Genomic DNA, 17,500 nt, shown 5'->3' with positions numbered 1-17,500 from the left:
TTTAATTGAATTGATTCAATCCTATTCCATTTCTTAGCAATAGTCATTAATGTTAGAATCATAGGGAAAGCTCGCAGCGTCATATACGTAAAGTACACAGTAACTTGTTGTCGGCCATGCTGAATATGGACGGCATCTTAAGACAGGACAATCACGCATGGCAGGAACTAAGTAGGCTTATTCGACTCTTGGACTGTCATATAAATAAAAGAACAATGATTATTGATAACCTCTTAACATTTTCTTACCGGTTCTTATTTTAGTATGTTTAGTGGCATCGCTTTCGAAATCATATAAGAATTCGAATTTGAATACGATAACATTTTTTTTTATATATATACGCATTTAAATCTCCTTGACTATTTACCCTTGTTTCCAAAGAATGGTCCCGAAGAACACAAGGAAATTAACTAGAATTTCTGCATAGTATACAGAAACGTATTTAGAAGAAAAAAAGGAAAATTTGAGAAGTAAGAGAGCACGTTTGATATATATATATATATATATATATATATATATATGTACTAGTAAGGGTGACTGGCTCTGCCCAGTCGTAAAATGCGCTGAAATACGATATTTACATTTGTCCAGATTTCGTATATATTATTATTAAGTCGTGGTTAAAGTGAGTTAAAAAACACACATATTTAGGTGTCATCAGCTGTACTCGAAACCGAAACAATAGCATTCAGAGCTGGTGACGTTACTTCTATACCAACCAGACAATATAAACCGATTAAAAATTTTAAAAAATAAACTAAGATGAATGTGCATATTTTACAATTTTTTTTTTAATTTTTTCCTACTTTTGATGCCTAAACACAATTTTAACCGGCTAACGAACGGTCCGTAAAAAATCCAACTATTTGCGGCCCCTGGTGCCGCTTTGCGACTTTTCGCTTCGGAGGAGATTGAGTTTGAAGATATCGAGAAAGACAGAAAGACATCCACCTTATAGCTGTATATATATATATATATATATATATATATTTATGTATATATATATATATATATATTATATATATATATATGGACGTGTGCGATCTTGCTTGTGTGTGTGTACGAACGGTCTTTCCCGACTACTCTGCAAATTAATGGTCTAATGACTTGAAACTTGATATATGAAGTATGTGTAATTGGGAAATAAATTCGACTTGGTTATTAGATGAAAAAATTCTGTTTAGCGCTCAAAATTGAAAGGCGTAAGTCTGCTTAGTTTATATAGCCATACATTTAACTTCGTAATATTTAAGGTTTTACTATTTATATGTCATTCGCTCATATAAATAACGAATATCCTAGAAAGTTTCATATTTTGGTTTCCATTCTAGCTGTTGGCACCCAAGTCATAGTTTGTTTTTAAAACCTTTGAAATCACACTTATGTATTGAATACGGGCGATAGAGAATTAGCTCTATAGTAATAAATCCGAAATTTGGATGTAAATATTAGTTTGCGAAGAAATTTATTGAAGACTTTGAAATTTTGATTTCAAATGATGCGTTTTCAAATATGTTTTCAGTATAATACCTTAACTTTATTTATCATTGTAAAGAGCGTTTTTTCGATCAATCTGATCGTTTAAATTTCTAAAGTTTTTGGCTGAATAGATAAATACATTTTAAAACTACGGTTCCACAGAATGTCTTACCTAACGAGGCAGAGAAAATGAGATGTTTATCTCAGCGAAATATCTATGCGCATATAAAATATTTCTAACGAAACACTAGATTAGAAACACTGTAGTTAACATGGCTTATAACTATACATAAAATAATTAACTATACACAAACACACACACACACATATATATATATACATATATATATATATATATATATATAAAGTGAGAGAGAGAGAGATAGAGTATGCTATTTCTATCACAGCTTATTGCTGTTACTAAACCGCGAACTAATCTAGATTGACATATTAGTCAGTTTTTTAGCGACACTCCAGCTTCTATGAATTATACATTTTTGCAAAACACACACACACACATACACACACACACACCCACACACACACATATATATATATATGCGTTTTTATGCATATATATATGTATGCATATATATATATAAATATGCATAATATAGTAATTTATATAAAGGTATTGATTACATACATGCTTACATATTTCAGCTGTACTAATTTCATAGATACTGCGCCAAGAGGCATCGTCTGACTTAAGAACAATCTCAAAATATCTATATTTTATAAGAGGCATTAATCAGATTTGAAAAAGAAAAGGCTGATCACAAAGATGCTGACAAAGATGGGAAAAATGTTGGCGTCATTTTAGAATTAATGTTTGTATAAAAAAGTATAATTACACTATGTTTGTTCATCGGGCACTTTGTGATCAACGCTATATTTTCAGTTGATTTACATCCATAAAATATAATCTAATCACGAGGTCACATGACAGCGTATTAGCAAGATGATGTGGTAACGCTGGGGAGAATTGAAGGGGAGTCTACGAAACACGTTACCCGAAAGCGGTTCGGTCATAGACAGCATTTTGGAATAGTTTGGAATAGTTTGGAATAGTGTCATATCGTGATTTAGATAGATATTTGATTTTCTCCTTCCGTGTATGTTAATTTATTTTTGTATTAATTTTAGTGTATATATGATTTTGCATACTTCCGTTATTTACTTTTATCAAAAGTTAAATGGTGTTTTTCATCTTTGCCTTTCGCTTTAATAAATTTCTATACTTAATTATGTTTTATCCGTTCCCTTTCTTCATAATCAAGTCATTGTTAGTTCTTTCTTGGGATTTGCAATACAAGCAAAAGGACAGAGACATGCAGCTTCCTTGCATTCTATTAATATGTTTATGTAATATTATTGGCTGTTATTTCACATCCCTAAAACTTTTTTATTTATATCTTTTAATAACTCCGTCTCGCACTTTTTATCAATTTGATTCTTACCCTCTCTTTAGTTGGATTTCCTTTTCAATACACATATTGATCGCCATAGCTCCATTTCCGATCTGCTGAAGAGAATTAACTTAATAAACATTGTCGTTATCGCATCTTCGCTTATACTCTCGTCATTTCTCGTGCAACTGTCATCTCATCCTTTCAGCTCCACAAACTTCATTAAGAAACGAAACTGAGAAATTATTCTAGCGGACGGAACACTTAATGCTCTACAACAAATCGTAAATATTAAACGTTTTTATTATATTTTGTTGCTACTTTTTGCAATTTTGGTCCAGTTGACACGTCTGAAGTTGATTTGCCTAAACGCCATTTTAGAAACTTCTCTGCATTCATTTTGTTTTATTTTTCATTATTTTTCATTTCGTAGTAAATTTAGCAAAACATCATCTTATTTCGGTCTCCTGTGGTTTAGTTCTAATCAAACGCCAATAAGACCCCATGCATATATTATTAAAATGCTTTCCCCAAAGAACCGTGCCATGATATTTGTTCGTATTTTTGTAATAAATTTGTAATGGCGGTCTTATTAATATAGCAGAATATGAATAATAAAATTCGTTTGTTTTTAGTAGTTTTGCTTTTCTAATTTTACGTAGATTAATACAATTCCGTTTAAACTTTGCGTGTACCTCCCAATAGGTGAGTGTATAAATTGGTGGATTAAAATTATGCTCGTTTCTGGATATGTAGTTGAGAATTATTTATCGATGTGTGCGTGTGTAGGTTTTAGATTTGTTCGTCTGCATCTGTACGAAAGGACATTAATTGGCTGAACAGTTCGCAATCTGAATTATAAGATTAGTTCTTTCAAGATGGAACATGCGTGTATGCAGGTGGGTGTTTTTTAGTAAAAAAAATGATTCTCGAATACAAGATTCGATAATGCAGAATATCGAAATACACAATGCGTATAGATACGTAGATATACATATATATATATATATATATATTCATATAAAGGGCGAATGAACTCTTTTTCTGGGCCAACGGCCAACTAGCACCGTGTATATTTGTGTGTGTGTATTGGGGTGGAAAGGGCTCCCGTAAGCCATGGTAAAGGCAACCTTTCTAGGAGAAGCAAATCTCTGATTTAAAAAACCATAACGCGGAAGACCAGTACCCGCATTAAGCTGGTCTGCAGTTTAATTTGTTGCTGGCTATCTTGCTCTTGCTAGTTGCTGGATCTCAACATTTTTAACCGAGGGAGAGACTTAGCTGTCGTACAAAGCTAAGACTCTGTAACATCATATTTGTATAGATACTCCCTCAGGCATTTGGGCTCATGGATTTTGAATGTCTGAGGGAGTGGCACTCGTCTGACAAGACGTTGCAATAATCATATATATATATGTATATATATATACGTATTTGTATATATATATATGTTTATGTACCCACAAATACACACCCATCTATATATATTATATTATTTATATATATGCATTTTCTCTGTAATTGTATTATAACATTGTATACTAAAAAAGATACTAGGCGTTGCTCATGGGTGAGTGTAAAATATAGATTAAGCAAAGATGTGCAATACTCTAGTACTACACTGCCAATGTCTATCTATGCTTGATAGTGAAGAAAAATCCAAAAGAATATCAAGGTTTTCGGGAAGAAATGTAAATAAACAGAAGTTTCCTTATGTTATTGAGGAGGAGATGAAAAATAAAAATACAAAATAATCCAAGATTAAACTAAAACATTTTTATATATTTTTTTAGAAAATGGATGTAGAAAGAACTAGATTACAATAAGTTTAAATTGAATTACACTATTTATATATTCAGTACGAGTTGATAGCGTAATAAATTGGTCAGTTGTGAAAATTAAGCGCGGGGAGGAATATCAGAAAATCGAAAAATAGAACAAAATAATATAGAGAGACAGATTGAGCTAAACTGATAACTGGCAGTTTTAATACAAACAATTTACACATTCATAAGGATTTCTTTATTTGTTTTACAGGTACAAAGCTAGAAGTAAGGAGTATAGTTACATAGGAAGTTTAATATATTATCAATTCTAAAAGATAAAAAAAAAAATTTGAGAGGTCTTTAGGACATAGCTTCTCATAAATATTTTTCTTATAAAAAGAATTGAGCTTTGAAAGAACAAAAGAAGTTTCTCGCTATATTTTACTCTTTTTTGCCGTTACTGAATTGACAATTAAATACAGTTCTTATGTAACTCTAATCCTTAATTTTGTAATTACTCTATAATTTGCGAATATTAATGAAGTAGAGCGTTTTCTATTAGGAAAGGTCCGTCTTATTTGTAAATTTATATTTCCAATTTTATTATATATTAATAAAGCCGTATTGTCGTAGCATTGTTTGTATATGTATGTGTTTCCAATATATGTCATATCTGACGCAATCGCATATATCATATATGAAGTCTACAAATATTATGTAGTAGATGACATATATAATGACGTCATATAAGTTGTGTATAACGGTATCACAAGTGACATGTATAACGTAGAGTTCGACTTTTGTAATATTAATATGTCGATACACCTTTATTAGCATGTTTCCGTCAGCTAGTTACTTTTAACGAGAACTTTCTTCAGATGGTACAGATTATAAATAAACTAAGTCGGCATATATATATATATATATATTTATATATATATATATATATATATATATATACCGACTTAGTTTATTTATATATATATATATATATATATATATATATATATACAGAAATACATGCATTTAAATCCCTTTATACATACGTATATATATATATATATGTATATATATGCGTGTGTGTGTGTCTGCATAGTAATATATATATATATATATGTGTGTATATGTTACTATGTATATGAATTGATTATATCATGTTATGAAGTGAATTTTAAAAGAATTCTTATTGCTAAAATATTTTAAGTTATAAATTTATTATATTTTTACTAAAATAACTCTCCTTTTTTCCGATTTAAACAACTAGTCCTTAACTTTTTTATATAAATTTAACTATATCATTTTTCATGTTTACATTTTTATTGTAACTCATGATTTCTCCAGGCCTCCAATAAATTCACTTGATCTTTGTTTAATTTCACTCTTATATTTTTGCCAACATAAACACATATGTAATAACAATATACGGCATTCGTCTGCTTTCAATAACATCCTCCAAATGATCTCCTTTTCATCCTTTCATTCTAACTTTTCAATTCTTTTTTTTATTAATAGTAACTGTTGTTGATAAAGCGACGGTTTTGCTACGGAAACCAGCCATCAAAAGCGTCGCTCAACTCCTTACATATTTTTACGATTTCGAACACCAGAAAATTCGGCATGTTTTACTAAACGAAATTTAAAAATTATTCTTACAATATTGCTGAGAAGTAATTCTTTTTACAATATAGCTGAGAAGGTGATCTATAAACTGTAATAATTGTTTGAAATATTGCCTAAAAATGAGTAAACGGCGAAGCTTTAATGCATTTCAAATTGACTAAACCTGCCATTTAACCATATCTTCAAACACGGTAGTGTTTGAATGATGCATATTTAAAGGCATATATATACGTCTACATACGTATATATATATATATATATATATATATATATATATTCGTACAACATATAGAAAAAATATTATATTATTTATATATATGCATTTTCTCTGTAATTGTATTATAACATTGTATACTAAAAAAGATACTAGGCGTTGCTCATGGGTGAGTGTAAAATATAGATTAATATCTAATCATCAGGATGTCGTCTAATAGATATATATATATATATATATATATATATATATATACATATATGACATCTCCTAAACAGACCTCTCTTTATCCCTACACATACTAATAATACAAATATTAGCGACACTCTCAATAGACTTGATATTCGATACACACAACATCTTAACAATAAAACAAACATTAAAACCCACTAAGCACCCCCCAAACCCTCACATCAAATATACTCTATCCCTTGTAAAGACTACCACAAATCATATATCGGTGAACCACAACGTTAATTAGAAATAAGACTTAATGAATATAAAATATACATAAAGAATGGAAACTTTAATAATTTTTTGCCATTGTGCCGAACATGATCATTCGTTTAACTTTGATCAAAAATTATCAAATTCGTTGTAGATAGAGCTAAACTAAGAATTCTAGAATCAGCATTTATTTCAAATACTAGCACAATCACACAAAGAAAATGTTTCTACAATTTAGCCCCTATTATAGGAAATATAATAATCCGAGAGCAAAATATGATCCTGGGTAATCAGTCTATATGTCATTAACTCCTTCCCCTCATTTAGTTTAAACAAAATAAATAAAGTAAGAAAAAATTAAATGTGCCTGTACATATATATTTGAATGATCGTTTTAATGTGGATATAGAAGCATAGAATAATCCGCCATTTCCGCAGGCGTATTTATAGAATGGAAAATACCTTCGGAGTTTTTTTTTTTCTTTTTCACGCTCATCGTTTTTCATACGACATCCTGATGATATCCGCTGAACTAGGGACGACACATTGATTACTATTTTATTAATTCTCGGTTGTTTTCAAAAATATAATACCTACACACACACACCCATATATATATTTAGAGAGAGAGAGAGAGAGAGAGAGAGAGAGAGAGAGAGATATGCATACACATGTATACATACATACCTACATATATTTATATATATATATATATATGTATATTTATACACATATATTTGTATTTACATATATATTAGAAATATAATATATATATATATATACAAATATATATATATATATATATACAAACATATATATGACATATATATGTGGCATATATATTATATATATAATATACATATAATATATATAATATACATATAATCTCTCTCTCACTCTCTCTCTCTCTCTCTCTCTCTCTCTCTCTCTATATATATATATATATATATATATATATATATATATATATATACGGCATACTAACGTTTGAAACACACGGTTCCCGTCAGATTACCGGAGTTAAGCAACGATGAGCCTGGCCAGTACTAGATGGGTGACCATTTGTGGCTTCCAGATGTTCTAAGTACTTTCCGCTTATCTCGGCATTCTTTCCACTCGTACTGAACTTCTCCTTGCCACTGGAATCAAAGAGTGCCGATTCAGGAGAAATGTTGTTGGAGATTGCGCAACGCTTTCCACAAAATTACATGCGTAGCTGCCCCTACAGGGCGTATCCTTTCTATCATCGATGTATATATATATATATATATATATATATATATATATATATATATATATATATATTCCTGGGTGAAACGGGTAAATGAGATGAACATTGATGTAAACAGCGATGAAAAAGAGATTTACTGGATCATTTATGCATATTTGTCATACTTAACTCGCATCATCTTTTCTCCATATCACATGTCTAAGATCATTTACTCTTCAGTCCTTCCTTTGCAACCGCTATTGTTTAAATGCCCAGTCACATCTTCAAAAGATTCGTTAGCTAAGACCACAGTTTGGTGATTGACAAATCACTTGCCAACAAATCTACGACACCTGACCTGAATGGTTCAAACGTTTGTTGCAATCAATTCGCAACTGCCTTTGTAGCATTCGTATTTTTCTCTGCCTGACTTGCCATCGACTGTGAATTTATCAATTTGGGTGCACAAGAGAGAATATATTAGATGAAAGTAATTTCCCAGTAGTTAGGTTAAGCTGACCTTCTTTGGAATGTGGAGATGAAGAATACAGAGCGAAAACAGAATATATCATATAAGTTTTTAATAGATTAATCAAACAAACACACACACACACACACACATACACACACACATATATATATATATATATGTGTGTGTATGTGTGTGTGTGTGTGTGGGTGTGCGTGCGTGCGTTTGTGTGTGTGTGTCTGTATGTGTGTATGGAGTTAAGTATCTATATAATATTCTTCTTGTCAATTTTTTGTTAGTCTATACATTACCCTTTGAACCAGTTCAAAAATGTTTTAGGTTAAACTGACACAAAAAATCGACGTTCACAAAATTTGTGTCCAAAAAGAATAATCTGGATAGACCAAATAAGATTATTTTCGATTATCATTATATAAAATTCTGTTTCTCCCTCAGTTTATCCTCATACTTGCTTTAATTAAGCGAGAAATTCAATCTTTCAAGTAAAACCTTTTTTTATTCATAGGAGTCACAACTTTTCAAGGTCTGGAAGCCACTCGAGGATAAGTGTTAATGAGTGCACAGTAGTCAAATGGATAATATCGTAGTAATTGTTAATACTGGAAATTTGGCAAAATGGATTACTCAAGCGGAGAGTTCAACAAGAATTTGTTTAAGTTAAACTTGAAAACAAGTTGATTTTAGTCACCTAGAAAACAGGAAAACGGAACAGACTTCCACAGTCGTGCAGTTCCTTAAAAAGAACCACTGTTCCTGGAATCTACGTTCAAGTTTAGGCAGAGATAAAGAATGTGGGAAATTATAGATTATATTTTCAGCCAGACGAGTGTCTTTCTTGAAATAATAGCGAGTGGAGGGCATAGATTTGAGCTCAGATAAGCAGTTGGCATAAAAAATAAGGATTACCGCGAGACAAGCTCGCAATGTTTCTTCTGTGAGAAAGAGGTTGCAGAGAAGAGAAAATGGCATCACTCACTAAGCTATGAAGTCTATTTTGAACTTTTTCAAGGCAGGATACGCCTCTTAGGAGCTGCTGCCAAGATATGACAACAGTAGTCCGGCCTTGAACGTAACTGGTAGATAATTACATCGGCAGTGATATATCTCTTAGAGCGGGAGAAGGATCACATCATGTTTCCAACGACTTCGGAAACAAATTTGATGTACGCCCCCTATTTCTGATCAGTAGTAAAGCTCCAGCCCAGTAGCTTGGCAAAACATGACGCCAACCCTATATGAGCACCATTTATTGCAATTGATGCAAAGTATGGAGTATATCGTTAAATATGCAAATATAGAAGCTTGGTTTTAGATTCATTAAAAGCAACCAGCCAGGGTTTCAAGATCGGAGGAGAGAGAATCAGAGAGAACTTGGTCATTTACGGCCTTTGATGACTTGCCATAAATGGTAGTGTTGTCTGCATAAATGTCTACGAATGATGTAAGGATGTGATTTGAAAAATGATTGATGTAGACCAGGAAGAGAGTTGGGCACAGCATGGACCCCTGAGGAACTCCAGCATTAATACCGTAGGATTCTGATTTCTGTCCATCAACCACTACCCTTATGAGCATATAAGAGATACATGGTTTTATATGTGAGAAAAAAATCCAGCTATACCGAAACTGGAGATCATGTAAAGAAGTGCTTCATGTCATACCCTATCAAAGCATTTGATGTGTCAAGAGTAATTGCCCTAGAAAGGAACCGCCGTCGAGAGATTCGCTAATCGTATCAAATATAACCGTTTGCACATCTGCTGTAGATTTTATAGAACGAAAACCATATTGCCTGTAACCAGGAAAGTAATTTTGCTGGGATGGTTGAATACTCCTCTATTTAATTTAGATTCCAATAACTTACTCATTAGTCAATACTAATAGATAACCGATAACATGAATTCTTAAATACAGAGCGTGCTGATGAGATTTTCAAGGGTGTTGGGAAGCAATTCTTCTTTAGACAACGCTTAACCCGCTTTGTAAGTATGGGAACTAGTTCTAGTTGAAGCTTTTTGACAATAATTGGAATGCCGTCAAAGACAGTTGCGTTACTAGAATCGAGGTTTTTGATTAGGTTGGCAACATCACACACATATATCTGTATGCTAAATAGCATGTTTTCTGTACAGGAGGAAATACTGGGGGCTTGTCGGCCTCGGGCGCATAGTGTAGAGTAAGCTGCAAAGTTCTTGGCAAATAGGTTGGCTTTGTCTGATGATGATGAGATTACCTCATGTCCATCGATGACGCTTAAACTGTTTAAAATAAAGATCGAATTCGCGAACTTTAATTTAAAACGGTCGATCTGGCAAACCTGAAAAATATAGAGTGATGTCTCTAATTTAGTTATTGATTTCGGATATCATTATAATAATCTATAATTTTTTATGTAATCGTGTGAGAAATAAAAAAACAAAATGGTAGTAATTTCGATGTGTAGCGGTTCTTTCCTGGAGAAAATTAGCAAAACGCTACGTTAAAAACGGGAACATTCACACGAAACGGTATTAAAAGATTAATATTATGGGTCATGAAGTACTGCCCGGAAAGAGAAAATTTAAGATTTCTTCTCACAATGTGATTCTATTTTTCGTATTGAACTATATAGTACAAAATTACTTTTCGTAGTATTTATACTATTAATACTTATGATCGCATTCCCTTTGTGTCAGTTCTATCTTTAAAGTCGGTTTGGAAGTCAACGCCAAAGTGTACCTCAATCATATGGCTTCTTGCAAACCCTAAGTGAATTAGCAGGACTAGGCGCCGGTTCTCAAGTTCAAAGAGACTCAGGCTTTGCGCCAGAATGAGTGCTACGAGATTGTACCCTTATATCACTTCCCCCTCCTCCAGCAACCTGTATCCGCTGGATTACTACGGAAGATCATACATCTAGAAAATCACCAAAATGACCTTCCGTAACACCAAATCAAGCCTGATCGTCTTAATCCGCTGAGTATTTGTCTAGCTCCAACGGCCGCTTGTGGAAAGGCATACTCTACATTTTGGACCTGTATCGAAGCGATAATTGATGCTGAAGGAAGCTATATTGAATAAATATCAGCTCTGCTATATAATAAAGTTACATGAATTGATGTTTTAAATAAAAGTTTTAAAATTAAGCTATCTTTGTTCTCTGCATAAAAAGAAATGTAAAAAGCGAACAAGAGAAGGCACGAGAGAGATGGGAATAATATATACAGAGAAAAGAGAAGAAATAGAGATAAGAAATTAAAAGTGACTCCGCAAATGGTCAACGTTCAGCCAATAAGGTGACCGGGACAAGCTTAGTAAAACTTTAAATTTTTTGTTAACGGAAAACGGAAAGGTTCTTTCTGCTTATAGGATAATGATCAATTTACGAAAGGGTGCAAATACAATATATGTATAATATGGATATTTCTTCCTGCTGTTGACTGGGGGCGGTAAGAGGACTTGACATTTAAAGAGAAAAATAGGAATTCCTTTCTCCAAAAAGATGGTTGTCATTGTGATGATGTTGCTTCTACGATGAAATGTAGGATTTTCTTCTAATGACTAAATGTGTCTAAATTGTCGTTCTAAGGTTATATAATAAGCCTTTTATATATACATATATATATATATGTGTGTGTGTGTGTATGTACGTGCACACAGACACATACGTATATAGAAAAAGCGAGAACAAGAAAGAGAGAGAGGGGGGAGAAAAGACAGAAAGGTCGAGACATTATAATATATTAAATCAACACGCATACGCACACAATAATCTCTCTCTCTATATATATATATATATATAAATATATATATATATATATATATATATATATAATATTCTACCTGAAAAAACCTTTCTATGTCACATCTACCTGTTTACCCGGGGTGTATCTATGTGTGCGAAGTAGAGATACAGAGTAAGAAAGAGAAATAAAGAAAAAGAACATATACATTAAAAAATGTCCAGAGTAAGGTTACGTAGTTCATTCTGTTACGTGCTAAAATGGAATGGCATAAAAAATATTTGATATTTGAACAAGGAGAAAATTGTTCTACAAAAATGCAAAATACAATTAGGGAACCTTACATCAATCAGATTATTTATATACAATGGCCAAGGGAGTTATTTTTTATTAAAAAAAAACATTTATTCCAGCAGCTGTAAGAAATATTCATTCAGACTCGTTATGAGTTTATGGAACGCACACATATGCTTCTTAGAAAATTCGCGGTGGGTTCAATACAAGTCCAAATAGTGAGGGAACAGAAAAGCAGTAAATTAAGCAATGTTAAATTATCCAAGATTAATTTTTGCCTGCAGTGAAAATATGTAACAAGACTATTAAAATGTTTATATAGAGCATGATCTATAAGGCATAAACAATGAATATTGCCTACTCCTCTTTTCTAGGTTAGGGTTCACATTATTATTTATGTTATCTAATTATATATATATAGCAGGACTTGTAAACTGGCGTTGACCGGTAGTATCATGCATCCCACCCACCCCTGCGTAAAAATTTAAAATACAACTGTTATTATTATTGAATTAGTTTGGAATCATTTTAGAAACGACTAAATTTTATAATGTTTTATTTAATTATTTGATGTAGTTGTTGTTTTCACGACAAATGCAAGAAAAACAATTAGATTTATCAGACAAAAACATCCGACCGTTATTGCCCTTTTGGGCCAGTGGTGCAGTGGATAGAGCTAGAGGTAGCGGTTTCGATCCAACCCAAAGCCGGCCAGAGTATTAGTTGACCAAACAGTTATTGAAGGCAGCAACTGCTGTGGATGTAGTTGGAGGATTCGACACTCCTATCCCGTCGCTGTGAAACCTACGAATGCCAGAGAAATAATTGTCCGAAACGTCATGAAAACAACACCTAGAAGATGAGGATAGCAGTTCAAATAATTAAATAAAAAATTATACAGTTGTTACTGTTTTTGTTGTTTTCCTCCTCATGTTAAAAGTGGCTTTCGGAATAGACACACATTTTTGTACCTTGGGTGAGGTTGTCACAAAATTCACTGGAGAGTTCAAGGTATTTATCAGGGTATGGTTCAGGGTAAGGTATTTTAATTGACAAGACTGAAACTATGATGACAAAAACTATCAAACCCTGTGTCTCTTAAAGAAAACTAAATTCCTGCAGTTACCTGGACGTCAGCAAATATAAATGTAAACGGTATTTAAGAAAGTGACCGTTTTAATAAAGTTGTAAAAGTAAACATTATAAACAAAACGGATTATTTAAATGACAATGGTGAATCTGTTTCTTAAACTTTAAATGGGTTAAATTTGATCACGTTATAATTGAAAATGTAATCATGCGAAAAGCTTAAATAATAATGTTATTATTCAAAAAGCCATTATTTACATGCGGATGAGCGTTAGTTACTAATCTGTGCTTTAGCCTTTCAGTGTAAAAAAAAATTATCGTAAAACATGAATTTAATCTGAAAACCTATTTCAAAATTGTGCGGTACCACAAAATTCATAAGCGCCAGGTTATGCTAGCATATGGTCGCATATGGTTAGTTTATGTTAAAGTAAGTGTTTGCCGGAATTTTGAAAGTGATGTAAGTTTTCACCACCCTGGGAAACACATGTATGGCATAATTTGAAAGGATTGGTAAAAGTTGGGAAGACTCCTCATATTTATCCTTTTTGTAGTTATTAAATAACGTGGTTAACTGAAATAAAAGTCTAATGACTACCTCACATGTGTAATAATAGCGTGATGTAATTTTTTTCTATTTATTATGTGTGTATATAAACAGACATGCAAACTTATAAATCGTATCGGAAACTCAACAAAAATTTAATCGAAATATTATACATTGCGTTCCTATAAATATTATTGGGGTATCTTTATTGATTATACAGCATGCCCCAATAAAAACGGGTCCCAACTCTAATTAGGTCCCGTTTCTTAGTGTTTTGTCCGAATGAAATGAAACATTGGTCATAACTAGTTTATTATATTCAAAACATCACATCAAAACACTAGGTCTTTGGCCGTTTTTCTCTGTTCTACAACATTTGTTCTAGATGGCCTCCATTTAGCTTTTGTTTTTTGGGGGGTCACCCTGCATAAAAAGTTCATTTGAATTCATTTTTACCACATCTTAACATGTAGAATATTAATGTGATTTAACTTTAGCATTAATAGTTTGCGATGCGTTTATAATGTAAACAAACACGCGCGAAAAAAATGAGACGTGATGTTTTTCTAAAGCGTTTCTAACAACCGTTTTCTTAAAACGACGTACTGTCCCGTAATTTTTATCAATAAAATAAAAATAATTAATAATTATTTGTCACTGAAAAGAAATAAATGTAAACTGCAATTGTAACATGAAAGTTCAATTTCCGTTTAGTAAAATAACACGACAAATAAGCATTAAACCAAGTGGATAAGTTTGTAGTAACTAAATTGCAGTGAGAATCAATTTTTATTTCGAGATTACGAAGTGTTTAATCGGGGTATTTATTATGTAAATATTCTACTCAGTGAATACATGATCGTGTAATCTCTGAAGCTTTATCTTTTTAAATGATGTTTCTGTCAAACCGAAATGTCCGAAAATGAAGATGTCAACAAACGAGATTGTGGGGAAACGTAGCAAAGAAGGAAATCATTACTTGAGTAGTCTTAAAGCGTGAGGAGTATGCGATGTGTAAGAAATTACTAGCCAGTAGATGACGGCTAAAACCCAGGAAAGTGGGGAAAAGTACAAATGACACCGGGTCGAAAGAAAAATGATGACAAAGAGGGAAAAATTTTAGCTACTTACTCTGTAGGCTATGACAATGATGAATGTAGGGCTCCTAGGTATAAATATAATGCTACAATATTGCGAAATAATGTGTATGAAATGGCGATCTTGAGTTAAAATAAAGGTAATGGCTAATATGCTAAGCATAATAATTTTTATGCTCAATATGTTGTTGTAAAACTACAGTATTTTGGTCCAGAGGGTAAAACTGCGATTCTTTTATTACATACAAGATTACGACGATAATATATTCGTAAATCAATATGCACTAATTGCCACAAGGTCTAGCTTTTCAGAGAAGTTGCAATGACAACATAATACGTGTCTACTGCGCTATATATATATATATAGAGAGAGAGAGAGAAAGAGAGAGAGAGGTAGAGAGAGAGAAAGAGAGAGATACATATATATACGTATATATTCACATATATATCCATATAAACGTACGCATATATATATGTATATATATATGAACACACATATATATATATACATATAAACATACATGTATACATAGATATATATATACATATTTATCTACATATACTAATTGAATCGTCTTTATAGACGTTAGCCATCCCAATTCTCCCCACCAACCTCATCATAGTTATCAGGTCAATCTTCAACGACACATAAACCCCGTCCGTTAGCCCGAAGATGACTTTTCAGGCTAGCATTAGACTTGCACAGTCTACCACACATATGGCAGACAAAGCTGTGCGTTAACACTTTTGGCTCCGTTTTTTTTTCTTTTGTTCACTTTGGTCGTGGCATGTGTTTTTTTTTTCATGGTTAATGTAAGCTGCTTTTGAGAGGAGCATGCGATTACAAGCCTCACATTTTAAGCTCTTCTATCCAATCGGCAAAACCGACATGTTCGCCTTCCGGAGGCGTCTCTTGGTTCAGGAGGTGTAATTTTTTCCACTGCAAAATATTCAGAATCCCTTCCAACTATCCTCCTCCACTTAGACCGGCGTTCTGCCACTTCTGAACAGAAATCTTAAAAGCTTTAAATCGTCCTTTATGCAATCCTTGAAATACTTCTTAGGTCGATGTTGAAGACGTTTCCCAGTCTTAAGCTCGCTGTAAAACAACTGCTTAGGCAATCTCACATCCTCTGTTAGAACACCGTGACAACAGGTTGCTCATCAATATTGCTTCGATGCTTAAACAACCAGCCTTTCCAAGAATATCCGTGTCAGGTGTAAGAGACTGCCATTTCACATGAAGAACTCGTCTGAAGCATTTCTGATGGAATCACCCGAGTTGCTTCAATTGCCAAACATTTAGATGAGTAAAGCAAAACAGGAAGCACAAAGGTCGAGTTAAAACTGATCTTGGCTTTGACAGAGATGTCACGATCGTATAACATCCGCCTTTCTAGTGTTTCAAATGCCGTGCCAGCCCTCGGGATGCGAAGACACATCTCCCCATCCAGAGATCCATCTCTGGAGATTGTGCTACCCAATACACAAATATTTCCACAACATCAATTCTGTTTCCCTCCACATAGATGTTTGGTTCAATGTACGGAGCGCCAAGTGCAGGGGTGAACATCACTTTCATCTTCTTAATGCTGATAGTTAAGCCAAAGGCGTCACATGCTGTTGAAAAATAATTCACTATATTTTGCATATCGCGCTCCGAGTGGGACAACAATCAGCATCATCAGCATAGTGTAGTTCCCTAAATAGCCCTCGAAATACTTGTGACTTTGCATTAAATCGTCGTAGATTAAATACTTTGCCAGTAGTCCTAATGCGGAAAAAGACACCCTTATCGTAATCCTTAAATGCATATGCAAGAAGCACTGCGAATTTAATTGAGAATAGAGAAGAAGCCGGAATATCCCCCGTGTTTCAACCGTTGTTAATGGCAAAATCCCCAGATAGTTGCCCGTTGTATGGAACGGGAGCCTTCATATTTCAGTGAAGTTCTTGACAAAGGTAGGAGGACATCCAATCCTCCAAAGAATTACACACAAGGCCTGTCTGTTTACGGTATCGAACGCCTTTATGAGGTCGACGAATATTTAATGAAGTGGCAACTGTTGTTCGATGCACATTTCCTGCAGCTGTCTTGCAGTAAATATCATATCTA

At 33.1% G+C, this 17,500-nt stretch overlaps 1 protein-coding gene across 7 annotated transcripts in view; it reads left to right on the top strand.

Annotated features, from left to right (window-relative positions):
• Positions 1–17,500, top strand: part of LOC145285801 (uncharacterized) — a 665,485-nt gene that overhangs the window by 636,664 nt on the left and 11,321 nt on the right. The window contains exon 1 of one of the 7 annotated variants that reach the window (XM_080134181.1): positions 3,141–3,172. The exons of the other annotated variants lie outside the window; for them this stretch is intronic. Within the exon in view, the coding sequence (XP_079990307.1) occupies positions 3,156–3,172 (17 nt within the window). The 5' untranslated portion in view covers positions 3,141–3,155. Of the gene's footprint in view, positions 1–3,140; positions 3,173–17,500 lie in introns of those variants that run through there. 7 annotated transcript variants of the gene reach the window in all.

The sequence above is a fragment of the Euprymna scolopes genome, chromosome 10 (assembly GCF_053919585.1).
Source record: "Euprymna scolopes isolate OS-2025 chromosome 10, ASM5391958v1, whole genome shotgun sequence".
Taxonomy (NCBI): Eukaryota; Metazoa; Mollusca; class Cephalopoda; order Sepiida; family Sepiolidae; genus Euprymna; species Euprymna scolopes.
The sequence above is the reverse complement of the archived record's forward strand: the minus strand, read 5'-3'. Positions and strand labels throughout refer to the sequence as shown.